The sequence below is a fragment of the Phaseolus vulgaris genome, chromosome 2 (assembly GCF_051622355.1).
Source record: "Phaseolus vulgaris cultivar YP4 chromosome 2, ASM5162235v1, whole genome shotgun sequence".
In the NCBI taxonomy this organism is placed as follows: Eukaryota; Viridiplantae; Streptophyta; class Magnoliopsida; order Fabales; family Fabaceae; genus Phaseolus; species Phaseolus vulgaris.
This window is the reverse complement of record NC_143499.1, coordinates 40,565,787-40,580,926: the sequence shown is the minus strand read 5'-3', so window position 1 is coordinate 40,580,926 and position 15,140 is coordinate 40,565,787. Positions and strand designations below refer to the sequence as shown.

The window sequence follows — 15,140 nt, the reverse complement described above, 5'->3', positions numbered from 1 at the left end:
GAAATTCAAAAAATACTTTCTGAAAAAATAAATCTATAGTAGATTATTGTGTTTCATAAATTAAATTTTGTAATAAAATTCACAAATCAAAATTTTATTAAAAAAATAAATCTAAAATTCAAAACATATGTTTTGAAAAAAAATAATTAGGAAACAAAATGTGGAAAGACATTTAAAAAGGATTTTTCAGAAGAATTGAAAAAAGTATTTCAGAAATCCAAATCTAAAAACGAATTTCAAAAAATAATTTCTGAAAGTATTTTTATCTTCGCCTTTTATTATTTTAGAACATTTTTATCATTATATCATATGGTGCAAGTTCATATTTACTCAGGTGCATGAACTAATTGCCTCACATAAAAATCTTATGACATAAAATTATTGCACCATACAACAAAGAAAAATATTTATGTCTCAAATTAAAGACAATTACATATTAATGATGTACATTTGATCGTGCCTATTACAATGTAAATGAAGAATAATTATATGGAATACAATTATGTCTTTGAGATAAACCTCTAACAAAACTCACATTTATCAACACTCATAAATAGAAGGACTTTACCTCTCTTTTAAAACATTTTCTTTTAATTTTATTATCAATTTATTAAAAGAAACATTACTTTAACAACTATTGAGATATGTATGATTTATCAATACAATTTTAAGATATGTATGATTTATCAATACAATTTTAAAATAACTCTATTTTAATATATTTTTTAATTATAATCTAATGTAAAATTCTCAATATTTAAAAAAATTCTAATTTTTTTTATTAATAGTAAGTATTTTTTTTAAATCACCTTCTCCAGCCATTGAAAGAACTACTATTTCATTTCATCACAGTCCTTGAAAAAAAATGTCATAAAAATTGCTTAAAAACAATCACTAGGAAGAAAAAGTGTGGTTTAAAAAAAATGAAGAAAGAGTAATAACCCTAAAATAAAGAGGGAGAGAAGAATAAAAAGAAGAAAGGATGAAAACGAAAAATACTTAATAAAGTAAACGATGAAATAACTAATAAAAGCTTTAATTAAAAAAGAAATATTACACTTAAAGTGAAAACTTTCACGAGTTAAATGTCTTAATGCAAATTTCAAAAACACATGTTATCCTTAATAAAAAAATATAATAAGAGGACAGAAACACATAGTTATTGATCACCTTGTAAAAGTTTATGGCCATCCTTAACTTTTGAAACAAAAACAACAATTCATATAGAAACTATAATTCGTGAATTAAAAAAATTGTTTATGAATCATACACTCACTCATCCACTTATAATTACCACAATGCAACACTTCAAAATGAAAGACAAATGATCTTAACAACTTTTTTTTATAGACATCTATTATTACAAAGTGTATTTTAAGTCTAACTCAACCTCATAAAACTGGTTCATTAGGTGAAATTTGCACCTATTTATATACTATAAAATACTCTAATTTTTAGTCAATGTGAGATATCCGACACAACCCTCATGCCGAGACTGTCAACTCGTGTGTGAAACTATATATTGATGATCAACATTTGTCGCACTTCAAATTTTTGTGAAAAATTTAAAACCAAAATCACCCACTAAAATTCTATGAACAAGATAAACTTTTTCATACTTGAAAAATGGTTTCTGTCATGCCTATTATGAAGGTGTTCAAACATGTCTACAATGATGATAAAATAATCATATGCAGTGATTAAGAAAGGCTATCAGGATCCATATCCATCAATATCTATAACAAGAGTGGAGATAATCTCTCTGCAATGGTCTTCTCTGCATTATCATCAATCTTCCAAATTGTAGGCACAGAATATTTTCTGAAAACACCATAAAGTTCCTTGTATTAATACAAACATCAATGAGTTGATGAATCACCATGTTAATAGGGAGAGGCAGAGCATCATGACTGTCCAGAAATTGGACAAATGGAATACCGACAAACAAATTAAAAAAATATTATTAAGTTGAGATTTCAGATGCATTTTTGTTTAGTTAATCGAACTATAATAGCATTGAGTTAATGATAATAATTAAGAATAATAGCACTGTGGAGTTAACGACAATAATTGATTATAGTTAGCAGATGTCAAAATATGAGGAGGGATAGTGCCAGTTTTGCATTCCACGTCATAATTTGTGAGGCACGAGTGTCTGAAAGAGGCAAATATTGTGCAGACCAGCTTTCAGAGTTCACAATTTTTCAGGTTTCTATTTTTTTAAAAAAGATTATTCCCCAATAAGGTAATTTTCTCTCTTATAAATAATATTCAATGGAAATTTTCTCCGACTCTGAGATCATCTTCCTTACTTTCGGATCAGCGGAAAAATAAACAATAATTTCTTTTACAGTTTGAACTTTGCGATCCCGGATTTCTTCCTAGTGTCGGATTTCAGAAAACCCTACAGGACCAATCAGAAACCCTAGATTCGTCTCCATTTTTGGAAGATTTTTTCAGTGTAATATGAACGTATTTCAGTTGATTTTTCAGGAGGCGCGAGTTTCATTTGGCTCTGTTCTTTGTGTTATTTCGGGATCTTGAATACCCACAAAGGGAAATCAATTTTGATTTATTGTTATTGTTTATTTGTTTTTCCCATTGTTGAGTTGGAAGTGAGAGTGGGATTGGTGTGAGTGCATTGGGAATTGGTGACGTTGGGTTTTGTTATGTTGATGAATGCGTGATCTGGGTGGAGAGAAAGAGAAGGGTGAGGAATGAGTGGGGCATAAATGTCTGCTCCATTGGGAATTGGAATTCGTTCTGGAAGTTATGGGTCTTTGGATAAACAGGTACAGAACGGCTCTGCACGCAAGGCTTCAAAGATGCTCAAGGAGAAGGAGAAGGAGAGGTTATTCCTTTGGATCTGCAAGTTCGCTGGTCGCAAGAAGGTCGGAATGCTCTTCCTCTGTCTCATCTCTGCCGCAGTTTTCATCTGGGTTTTGTATGTTGGAAAAGGTTCTCTCACTCTCTCCTTTTTCCTTCCATTTATTTATTTATGGTTGCTGTGGTAAATTGTAATTATGTGTTTATTACTATTTAAGCACCTAGTTGTTGGTCTAGTGGAAGGTAATAGTTTCCGCAATGCAACGAAGCTTAGTTCGATCACCTGCTGAAAAAAATGTCCGTATTTAGTATCTGATACTATCTTGAACAGAATTACTGGTCGGATACCTGTGGGGAGGGGGATTTCAATTTTATCATTAATGTTTTATGTGGTGATATGCCATTGTTACCTAGTTCTTTTGTTTGGCTCAACTGGGTATACTAGAATGTGCTGTGAGTTGTGATTTCATATGTCGTTTGAATTTGACCTTATTCAGAACATAGCATGATGGTGGTCGTGTGGCTTGCTTTCAGGTGAAGATTCTCAGGAAGGAAACACAGTACCAAGCATTAGTGATAATGCAAGCATGTCTACAAGTGATTCTACATCTGAGATCTCTACGACAAAGGCAATGGGCTTAACTACAAAATTGAGCTCTCCACCCCCTGGCTATTTTTTGGGCTACTATCTTCCTCCAGGGCATCCGTGTAATAGCTTTACACTTCCTCCCCCGCCTGCGGATAAAAAGCGTACTGGGCCACGTCGTAAGTTCCAGTTTACTAATTTGATGCCTAAATATTTTTGTACACCTTTTGACACTTAATAATTTGATAGTTCTTCCCATCATCCCTGTATAGATAAATTAGTTGTTCGAAAATTTGTGATTGATATATTTTTGACTGCTTATCTTTTATGGTATTTCTCCTGAATATCCGGGCTTGATTTATGTTTTAGCATGCCCGGTGTGTTACCTTCCTGTGGAAGAAGCCATTGGACTGATGCCAAAATTTCCCTCACCATCACCGGTCCTTAGGAATTTAACATATGTCTATGAGGAAAATTTAAGTAGAGATGGAGAATTTGGTGGTTCTGAATTTGGTGGATATCCTACTTTGAAGCAGAGAAATGATTCTTTTGATATACGAGAGTCAATGAGTGTACACTGTGGGTATGTTTTACTTTTTGTTGAATTTTTCCCTTATAATTTACATCTATACCTACCAAAGAATGTTCTTTTGTGGTTATAGTTTTTTGTGCTAGTAATAAAACATTCTTGTTCCTTTTCACTGACATGGATCCACTCTCCATCTTCTATGATGAATGTGTATACCAATCAGATTTTTAAGAGGAATTAAACCTGGCCACAAAACAGGATTTGACATTGATGAAGCTGACCTTTCTGAAATGGAGCAGTGTAACGGAGTGGTTGTTGCATCAGCCATATTTGGTCTGTATTACGTGATTTCTGAATTTATTCACTTGTTTATAAGCTTATAATTGATTGTAAATGAAATTTATTGTTCAGGAAACTTTGACGAGATAAACGAGCCAAAAAATGTCAGTGACTATTCAAGGAAGACCGTGTGCTTCCTTATGTTCGTAGATGAAGAAACAGAAAAATATCTGGGCAGTTCTGGCAGGCTGGGAAGCAGCAAGAAGATTGGTTTATGGAGAATTATTGTTGCTCGGAATCTTCCTTACGCAGATGCAAGACGGACAGGAAAGGTCAGAATTACATTTTACTAGTACCATCATGTGTGAAATAGAAATTAGTACATGGGTTGTTAACCATTATTGTTTCTGATTTTTTTTTTTAAATAGCTATGTGGTTCAGTATGATCTGGTCATTGCTGTTGGAAAGTAATATTGTTTGGCTGTGGTTTCACCTCTGGTTAATCTACCTTCTGAGGCTTAATACTGCCATACTTATTTGCATACACACAAAGGGAAGGGTAGATGCATAGATCAATAGACCTCCTAGTATAGGCTAGATCTTGTGTATGAATTGAATAAAACCAAAATTTTGCATAGGCATTTATGTTTCTCGTCCCTAAATTTTATTACTTTTTCCACAGATTCCAAAGCTTCTGTTGCATAGAATGGTTCCAAATGCTCGCTATTCTATATGGCTTGATGGGAAGCTTGAGCTTGTTGTGGATCCATATCAAATTCTTGAAAGGTATAGTCCGGGGAGTCTCTTTGATATTGTATATAATATACCACTATGCCTATTCATTGTATATGTGAAAGTGATGTAAGTATCCCTCCTATGATTAATTTTATAAATAGTTTAGCATGTAGGTTTCTGTTCTGTTCAATTCTCTTTTAGATATGTATCCCTCCTATTTTATCTTTTAATGCTTATAACCTGTTTTCAAACCAGACCACCGTGGGACTAGGTGATATGAGTTTGATCAGTATGCATCTCTTGCTTTTAACTAGAGTGCTACCCATAGTTTTGCTGTGGTCACAATTTATCTCTCTAAGTCCATAGACAGACATTCTCTTCACAATCCAGTATGGTTTGTCCTCAAAGATGTAAGGTGCAACTCACATATATCTCCTTATTATGTACTTGTTGCTCCAAAAATACGTTTCTTGGATTTTATAGCTTAACACGAAAATCCTGGAAATCCAAGCAGGGAATTTCTTTCTTGCCCAAGGTAACATCTTAATCTATGGAGACAGAAAGTTCCTTCAGATTGTCCATAGATGACGTGTAATGGTTGCCAATACTCAAGCTGTAGATTTTTTACTATTGTATGTTGCTTGCCAATAATAAAATAGTGTTTTTCAGAGCATAGCAGTGGAAACTAAGGTTAACTTAATCATCAACTAGATTAAATTCTATTCTAGTCGCACTTTCAATTCCCCTATGGACTGCTTGTGTAACTTTCTATACCCAACACAAGCCCTACATAGTATGTTCATTGTACTTGGGACTCAACATTTTCAGCAGCATGGGTCCAGTCCAGACACACCTGATGCACCAATCCAACCTATGTGCCCTTTCTTTTTATTGAGAAAGTCGGGAAAAAAATGGAGAATACGAAGTTCTTTAAGAATAACCTAAAGAGAAACAAAATAAAAGAAACAGAAGCTTGATACTACACATGAGCCAGAAGTCCTTTAAGAATAACCCTAAAGAGAAACAAAATAAAAGAAACAGAAGCTTGATACTACACATGAGCCATTTTCCTTCTTCACAAACTTCTCATGTAGTCTGCATGATATACCTGCTAGCAGATCCCAAAATACCATCCATGACTGCTCAGTGTAAAATTGTTTGTTTTGGGGTGACAGAGGTACGGTAACAGATACTAGAATCCCATGATTACTGGCTATAAAATCAATACATGTTTCCTGTACATAATTTTGGATCAGAAGTCTTGATCTCTGCCTTTGCATTGTATAAATTAGGATAATTATTGTCATGTGGCGTAGGTATTTCTTCAAATTGATATTTCTGACATTAGTGCTCATAGATAGCTGGCGTAAAAGGAGTTGTCAGTTATGGAAATTATCCTTTAAATTGAATTTGTCTCTGAAGTATACGAGTAAGGGTATATCCACTCTGCACAAAATTGTTGGTTTTGCAATTGGTTTTGTATAATTCTTCTCTTACCACAGCTCCGTGCCGAGTTTAGATTCCATTTTGAGTTGCTAGCCAAGGTGTTATAATATGTTTCTGGATGAACAAAATACTGATATATACTGTATTTGTTCTATGAAAATCAAGCCTGAGCTTTTACTAGATTTATATGTATGTTAATGTGGAGTGTTGACCAAAATGTAATTAATTTGGGGTCATATTTCATACTTATATTATATTCTTTCTGACTTTTTACAACCTATATTTAGCTTTTCTTTTTCCATCATACATTTTTTGACACCTAAACTACCCTTCACCCTTGTTTAGGTTTTTGTGGAGAAAGAATGCTACTTTTGCAATATCAAAGCATTATAGACGTTTTGATGTATTGGTTGAGGCTGAGGCAAATAAAGCTGCTGGAAAGTATGAAAATGCCTCCATTGACTTTCAGATTGAGTTTTACAAGAAAGAGGGATTGACCCCATATACAGAGGCCAAGCTTCCTCTTATAAGTGGTGGGTTAAACTGCCTTTCCTGTATTTATCTGGGATGAGATGCTCCTATTTCATTGTTTTTGTTTTAAACTTTTTACAAACTCCAAACATCATGTCTGAGTTGCAGATGTTCCTGAAGGATGTGTGATAGTACGAGAACATGTTCCTATAAGCAACCTCTTTACTTGTCTTTGGTTCAATGAAGTTGACCGATTTACTTCAAGGGACCAGATTAGTTTCTCAACAGTCAGGGACAAAATTTTGTCGAGGGTAGATTTTCATTTTCACATGTTTTTGGATTGTGAACGACGCAACTTTGTAGTTCAGGTAATTATTCTATCTTGCCAGGATTTCAATATCTTTCTATTGCATTGATTTCCAGAAGGTACATACTGATTCTGATCAGACGAACATTTAGTAATGCAATAAAGATTAACACATGCATGTGCGCGATGCTGAACAGTTAAACCATTTACTGAATGCAATAAAGATGTGCACATGCATGTGCGCAACCTTTAAAAAGCAAATGTATCAAATGATAACATTTTCCATATTGATGATTACTCACAGATGAAATCTTTTTATTTCATTGTTTTTCTTTGTTTCTTTTAATGTTTTCACACCTAGATAAGAAAAAAAGTACTTGATTCATTTATTACATTGCTTGTGATGGATCTGACATATTCCAGCATTAGTTTTTATAATAATAGCAGTGTTTTACTCCACCAAATTTAGTTGTGTTATGAAAATGTACTGCAACCACCTTTTTACAGAAATATCACAGAGATCTATTACTGCGCCTGGCTCCACCTGATACCTTTGGTCACAGTTCACCCCCTCTACCATATCCTCCTCCATTGCCTGTGCTTGAAACATCACCTGAAAAGGGTGCGAACTCACCCATTAGAAGAGGCCCTGGAAGGCGTGGAAGAGAACGAAGAGCTGGTCAGCGGCGCCACCGCAAAGTTGTAGCTGGAAGTAGAGAGATGGAACCAAGTTGACAGTTTTGTTTGGGTGATTATATCATCATTATTATTATTTTATTTTTAAATTCCACTTTCAAAATGTCATTCGTTGCAGTAGTGGAGGGAAAAATGTGCAAGATGAGTGTTGTATTGTTTCCACACAGATGCTCTCATTCTTTTTACTATCCGCAATTGCCCATTTTTTGTTAATTTTTTACTGTATATATGGTAAAATTTTCAATAATTATAGTATGTGTTGCCACTAAATTCCTCATGTGGTAACCCTGTTATTCTGCTACACAGGAAAATATGCTTCCTCTCTGTCATACTAGAAAGAAATATCCAAGACTTGTTCTTTCGTATTTCGTATTAATAGAAGGAAAGTTATGCAAGATACTGTTTCCTTAAGTTTTTGTTGGTCATTATATTCCTGAGTAAATTGTCGTTCCGTTACTTAGTCACTCAAAAATGATAATTTAGTTTCATCAAAGATTAGGTGAATTGTATAGCATTATTTTATACAGCATACTATTCTAATTAGGTTAGCAATAAAACTTTTATCAATTATATGTGCAAAATTGATAAAATTGGGAAATACAAAAGAAAGGGAAGTGCAAAATTGGGAGACTAAATCAAATTCTCTAAAACCTAATATATGGAAGACCTCATCTATCTCTATATAATAATGATAAGAGAAGCTAAACTCATGATAACATAACTAAACTAACAATATTGTCTTCTCTAAAAAAATTATAAACTTAATTCCTTTTATTAAATTCATGATATCTTATCTGTTCCTTAACTGTTCACCATACTTGGATGACTTTTATATCTTCCTTGGTTTACAAGAAACAGTAAAATATTTTAGAATATTAAATTCTGATGTAACAGAAACCATACAACAAGTACACAAGTAACCAAAGGTATTAACAATAGAAAAAAATGATGCTTTTGATGTGTTAATATGTCGTGACAATATTTTTAAATTTGATCTTTTTCCTGGTGTTGAAAATCCCAACTATAAAATGAGTTATGGAAGAAACACATCATAATGATCCAAGTCACTCCAATTAAGTTGCAAGAATGTAAGAATGAATGATGTGTTATTGTGCTAATGCTAATCAGCCACTTTAAGAAGCTCACTGCAAAATGACAGTGAAAAAAAATAAGTGATAAGTAGTTTAATAAAAGTTGTACCAATGGAGCAAAAGGAAATAATTGTGGTTCCACAAATTTTAATAAAGTCTTCTGTAGATATTCTCTTATGCAAGAGTGTTTAAAAAATTGAAGGTTTTAGAAGATAGAATGACCTTATTCCAAAATAGTTTCCCCAAGTAAGTAAAAGCTAAGATCTTTGTTAAAAATCAAGTATACTCCTAAATCCGTTAGTCTATTAGTATAAAACTTTGACTTTGTACACCTAAGGAAGCAAAAGGTAAACATTCTTTGTTAAAAATCAAACATGCTCTTGAATATATCAATCTTGTTTCTAAAAATGTTTTTACTAGTATAAAACTTTGACTTTTCACATTTCACCATCTAGTTTGAAGTTAAGCCATATTCATACAATCTTGATATTGACCAGATTCCTTGTAATATCTGCAAAAGGTCATATTGTTATCAACATAACATGTGAGTGAGAAAAAAATAAATGATTTAAATCCTACCATCTAAGAAGATTCCTTCATTAACAAGTTTTGCGATGCTCCTACTCAATACCTCTTAAACCATCAATAAAAGAAAGGGATAGAAAATTTCCTTGCCTCACCCCTTGAACAAGAAAGAACTATGAGGCCAACTATTTATTAAAACAAGTAGTTTAGAATGTTTAAGTAATAAATGAAATTCAATCAGAGAAATTATGATTAAAGTAAAAAAAACTCCAAATAAATCAAAAAGTGTACCAAGTACCTAGTTTAATTCTTTGTTCAACTTGAATTCTTCACATAATGCTTCCTATAAATAAAACAATCTCTTGTATGTTCTCACCCCATCTCTCCATCATGTATACTTTTATATCCTCTAATGTTGCTATAATTGGTATACTCCTTGCACTTAAGTTGTAAATGCTTCACTCATATTATTAAGTGTGTCACACTTAAGATTAAACATGAATCTAGATTTAAACCAACACTTATTTCAATTACACAAAATGTTAATAACTTACTAATATTGTAAACCTATTTGGACAAATGTGTATATCTTGAAACAACTTGAATAAAATGTTTTCAAAGTGTCTACATTCACTTCTTTAATCTATCTTATTTCTCCCTATATGAGAATAAACTTTGTCAAAGAGAAATATTGTTGTTTATCAACTAATGAAATAAATCACATTAACTACAATAAAATAAAATAATTAATAAAATAAAGGACATGCCTTCAAGTGATCATGTATGGATGTGTATGTAACACCCAAGATCTTCCATTAACAATGGCAAAAACCATAACCATGAATCTTTTTTCTCTCCAGTATAATAACATCAGCAATTGAGTGAGACTATGTGTTGAAGTGTTTGTCAGCTTCTATATGCAACATAAAAAAGACCCAATAGCAATTAACATTTTTATTCAATCTTACCTAAAAAAAATCTCCTTTTTCAATCATTACTTGAAAAACATGGTAAAACTTATTCAACACATATATTTCACATCTTATTGGCACAGTGTAGCGATAGTTAAGCGATGATAACAGTGGTGAGAAGTGGAATGCTGAGGTTCTTCTCACCTTCTCTCTCGCACACTCTCTCTTTCTCTTCTTCTTCCCTCTCCATTCCCAACCCTCCAAAACCCTCTTTCCGAAACCCTATTTCCCGTTCAATTTCAACCAACGCTTCCTTCGAAACGCAGCTATTCATTCCTCCGGGCATTCTACCCCACGAGGTTGACGACTCCGCCGTCCTACCGGGCTCCAACATCGCCGTCGGACCCTACGCCGGCGACTCCCGAATCAAGGACGTAGAGTTCGTCAAGAGCAGCAGTCGCGCCAAGGATTGCCCCAGAGATGACCGACCCGAATTCGCCGTTCTCGGTCGATCCAACGTTGGCAAGTCCTCCCTCGTCAATTCCCTCGTTCGCAAGAAAGAAATTGCACTCACTTCCAAGAAACCAGGTTAAGCTTCTTTTTTTTTTTTTTTTTTTTTTTTATCCCCCTTTTTAAAAGGAATTCTTGTTCTGCTTCGAGTTTTTTGCGTAATAACGTGTGGTTGATGCTTGCAGGGAAGACGCAGCTCATTAATCACTTCTTGGTGAACAAAAGCTGGTACCTTGTCGACTTGCCTGGTTATGGGTCAGTCGATGTGTTCTGTTTCCTCTTTTTATGCTTCTTTTGGGCGGTTACGGTCACCATGTAAAAAAATTATAACTACTCATGTGGCTTTTTCATTTTAAGTGATGTGATCATGGATAGGAAGATTTCACTTCAAGAAGAACATGGAATAAGGTTGACTAAATGTGGAGAATGAGGAGAATCTCTTCATCTTTTCAAGAGAAAAGAAAATAAAATTTCATGCAATAGATCTTTGTTTGGATACATGGATGGCCTATGATGTGCTTGGCTATTCTTTTGGTAGTTTAGCCTTTAGATTTGTTTGGACATATAAGGGCGGGAAGGAGAGTGTTTGACCACTTCTTCCACACTCTCCTCTCTCCTTCTAAATAAGGAGAGCTTGGGCCATATTGTACATAACTTCGATCATAATAAAATCTAGAATGATTTGTGAAGAGTGTGATTTTTCTTCTTTCTTAGATGGTTCTTATCCTGAGTTGAGACTCGAGTGATGATCCTTCTTCCTTTTTATGGCGAATCACCATTTGTGACCTAATTCACAAGATAAGAGACCCTAAGAGAGAAAATTGTCTGCTGCCTTGCACTTTGATTAGATACCAATGCGCCACTCATGAGATAAGATAAAGAGCCCCGCTCAAGGATAAGCCATGGAGATGGAAGATCATCAGTTGAGGTATCACATACTCAAGATGAGAATTCTTCAAGAAAGAAGAACCACACTCTTCTCCAAACTTTATAATTCTCATTCAATCAAAATTATCTTGAGTATGAGTAATACTCAAGGTAATAACTCTTCAAGAAAGTAGAAGAACCACACCCTTCTCAAAACTTTCTAATTCTCAGTCAATAAAAATTCTAGAAATGTGTACGTCTATATAAGCAGAGTGTGATGAAAAGGGATTAGGCAAAAGCTTTCTTTCCCTAGTCCTATATCCAAACAAAACATGGAATAGACTAAGACTAGGGATTGCTAGTTTATTCTTTCTAGGTTTAAAACAAAAAGAAATGAACTTATATTTTTATTTTTAGGATCACATTAGATTCAAAGTTCATTGTTGGAGGAGGTAGAAAGCTTCTATCTTTAGGATTCTTATTTTGAGAGCTAGCTTTCATGTGGCAAATCACCATACTTGCTTATATCATATGTGACACTACGTTCTTTCTAATTCCTTGCCCTTTCTTGAGTGATAATCGTGGTTAGCTTCTAAAAGAAGTTAACTTCAACAATGATTGCCTTTACACCATCAAGATCTCGAAACCTTTTCTACTTTATAGCTTCCGCCAAACCTGAATAACGAACCATCCAAGTAACCTTCCAAGACTTATCCAAGAGCCAACCAAGAAACATCCTACAAGCCTAACCAAGCATGCCCAAGCCATTAGTTACTTTTAATTCTATGTAGCAGTATGGTTGTATAATTTAGTTTCAAAAACTAGAAGGATTATTCTTTTAGAATGGAGGGAGTATGATGTTTTCAAGTCAACATAAAAGTTATTTTTTTCACTTCTAGTCAAACATGCTTTCAGTATCCAAGTTAAGTGCATGTTTCAATTCACATTTTCATGCTTGCTGAGGAATTGATTTTGACTTTATAATTAACTTTTAAGTAGATTTTACATTGGGTACAAAAATTTATAGTTTATATAGAGTTTACTACTACGTTGCCTTTGGAATGAAATTATACAGGGAAACATACAACATTCCTTATATATGGGCATTACCCTGTATTTCCACCGCCCTCCTAGATTGGAAAGGATTTAGGGCAAGTGGTTGGTCTTATTGCTGGTAACTAATCATATGAAATACTGTTTTTTATGCAGCTTTGCTAAAGCATCTGAAACTGCTAAAACGGATTGGTCCTCTTTCACAAAAGGGTACTTTTTGAACAGAAATACTCTGGTGGCTGTTTTGCTTCTTATTGATGCCAGTGTTCCACCTCAAAAAATTGACTTGGATTGTGCAAATTGGCTTGGACGAAATAATGTATGGTGCTTCCTTTTTGTATTTTTTTGGCTGCAGTACGTATGATGCCTCTTGTGTATTCAGTCCCTAAAGTAATGTTGTCGAGGTACTGAAACAAGTCTGAATTCCATTGAAAACTTTTGTGAATTGCAGATACCAATCACTTTTGTGTTCACGAAATGTGACAAAATGAAAGTGGCAAAGGGGAAACGGCCTGACGAGAACATAAGGGATTTTCAAGAGTTAATCAAACAAAACTATAAGCAACATCCCCCATGGATTATGACCAGCAGTGTCACTGGACTGGGTAGAGATGAACTCCTCTTGCACATGTCTCAGCTAAGAAACTACTGGGATCAGTAGGAGGAAAGCTCAAAATTAAGAAGTGACTTTCTACAAGAAAACTGGCTTGCAGAAGCAAAGTTGAAACTACAAAAGATGCCACTGTAAAGAAGAATTATATGAAAAAGCAATGGGTTGGGTTGTTTCTTGTAATATTTCAGCTGGATCTTTGTTCTTCTTGAGCTGCAACCAGATATATAAGTTGCATCAGAATCAAGTTTAAGTTGTTTCTGGATACTGAATTTCCATATACGGACTGTGAGTATTTGGGTTAATGGGGTCATGTTTTATGCAAAAGCGGGGCCGTTTATAAAAAGCACAGGAAATGTTGTATGCTTTCAACTGGGATATGGTTGTAGTTGCCTGAATACATATTTTGGCATACTATTCGTTTGGCTTTTGTTCAAGATTTTGTGGAGCAAATAAGCACCTTTTCCAACATGTAAACATTATAGATGCTTTGATTATATTGAGGCTGAGACAAATAGTGCTGCTGCAAGTGTCATTTCCTCTATTCTCTTTCAGATTAAGTTTTATATGCCTGCATGTTTGTTGCAATTCCCCTTCCCTGGATTATTAACTTTTCAGTTCATCAGAGTTTGAACTGTTACTTGTGGAGGAATTGTCCTCAAGTGTTACGTCTATTTCCACCTCAATATGCCACATTTTTGAAACACCTGGTTTCTTACATGAGAAATGGTTATTACTTAGGGCACATTACACGTGCTGGGTTTCGCAGGAACTGAATAAATTTCTTACTACATTCGAATATATTTATAGGAATGCCCTTGTTTTTAATACACGGTTCCAAACATTTTGAATGCCTTTTTATGATTTATTTGTCAAAAACCCTAGATGCTATTCTTCCCTGCAAGGCTCCTACATGCCTTTGCTCACAGGACTCTCTTGACGTCTCCACTGTAACTCACTCACTCCGGTGACACACTCTCACTCGAAGGTACACAACTTTCTTTAGCTGTAAACTGAATTTCTTTTCTCGTTAACCAACAATGACAACTCTTGAGAGTTATATATAACCCTAGAGTATGTCAAGGTTCTGTTTTATTTTTAAAACATACTTTACAAAATACAAACCACTTTACAAAACACGAACCTTAACTGACAAAAACAAAAAACCCTAACTCTGTTAAAAGAGTTATGAAAAATTTCCCTCCCATAAAAAAGGGACTTGTCCACAAGGCTTTAAGTTGATTGCTGCGAATCGAAGTCAAGAAATTGTCGTTGCATCACCGGTAACTCGTGCCACAGAGTCCTCCGGATTTGTTTTTTTTCCACTGCTTGAAACTAGTGATGGGTTTGTTACGTTTTTTCTTCATCCTTCGTGTCAAGGCTGCTAAAGGTTGGGGAAGAAATTGTCCTTCCTCATCTAGAAAAGGAAGGTGGGTGGATATTGAGTAATCCTCGTGCTGTTTCTTTAATAGCGAAACATGAAAACATCATGGACTTTTGAATCTGCTAGCAGCTCTAACTGACAAGCCATTGCTCCCCATTTTGTGCAAAATCTTAAATGGACTGTAACACTGTGCTGCTAATGAGTTCTGCTTGTAAGGTTGTAACCGTAGACAAACCATATCTCCAATAACATATTGTTTGTCTTTGCGCTTCAAGTTCGTGTACCACTTCATTCGAATTTGTGCGAAGAGTTTT

At 34.4% G+C, this 15,140-nt stretch overlaps 2 protein-coding genes across 6 annotated transcripts; both read left to right on the top strand.

The window, feature by feature from the left end:
• Window positions 1-2,036: 2,036 nt before the first annotated feature.
• LOC137812048 (strawberry notch protein (DUF616)) lies at window positions 2,037-8,176 on the top strand. Of its 4 annotated transcripts, XR_016518749.1 has the most exons (11): window positions 2,111-2,245; window positions 2,354-2,958; window positions 3,361-3,591; window positions 3,782-3,995; window positions 4,165-4,274; window positions 4,353-4,552; window positions 4,903-5,006; window positions 5,211-5,370; window positions 6,747-6,934; window positions 7,041-7,240; window positions 7,687-8,176. XR_016518749.1 is itself a non-coding variant. In XM_068613926.2 (10 exons), the coding sequence occupies exons 2-10, from the start codon at window positions 2,733-2,735 to the stop codon at window positions 7,912-7,914; spliced, it is 1,701 nt and encodes a 566-aa protein (XP_068470027.1). In that variant the 5' UTR covers window positions 2,037-2,245; window positions 2,494-2,732; the 3' UTR covers window positions 7,915-8,176. The 4 variants fall into 4 exon arrangements, 3 of the variants coding, with proteins under 3 accessions (XP_068470027.1, XP_068470026.1, XP_090154947.1); XM_068613926.2 differs by lacking the exon at window positions 5,211-5,370 and having other exon boundaries at window positions 2,037-2,245; window positions 2,494-2,958; XM_068613925.2 differs by lacking the exon at window positions 5,211-5,370 and having other exon boundaries at window positions 2,102-2,245.
• A 2,138-nt stretch (window positions 8,177-10,314) lies between these two features.
• Window positions 10,315-13,971, top strand: EMB2001 (P-loop containing nucleoside triphosphate hydrolases superfamily protein). Of its 2 annotated transcripts, none has more exons than XM_068613923.1 (4): window positions 10,315-10,990; window positions 11,098-11,167; window positions 12,989-13,151; window positions 13,284-13,971. In XM_068613923.1, the coding sequence occupies exons 1-4, from the start codon at window positions 10,564-10,566 to the stop codon at window positions 13,491-13,493; spliced, it is 870 nt and encodes a 289-aa protein (XP_068470024.1). In that variant the 5' UTR covers window positions 10,315-10,563; the 3' UTR covers window positions 13,494-13,971. The 2 variants fall into 2 exon arrangements, with proteins under 2 accessions (XP_068470024.1, XP_068470025.1); XM_068613924.1 differs by having other exon boundaries at window positions 10,383-10,990; window positions 12,989-13,186.
• Window positions 13,972-15,140: the final 1,169 nt, after the last annotated feature.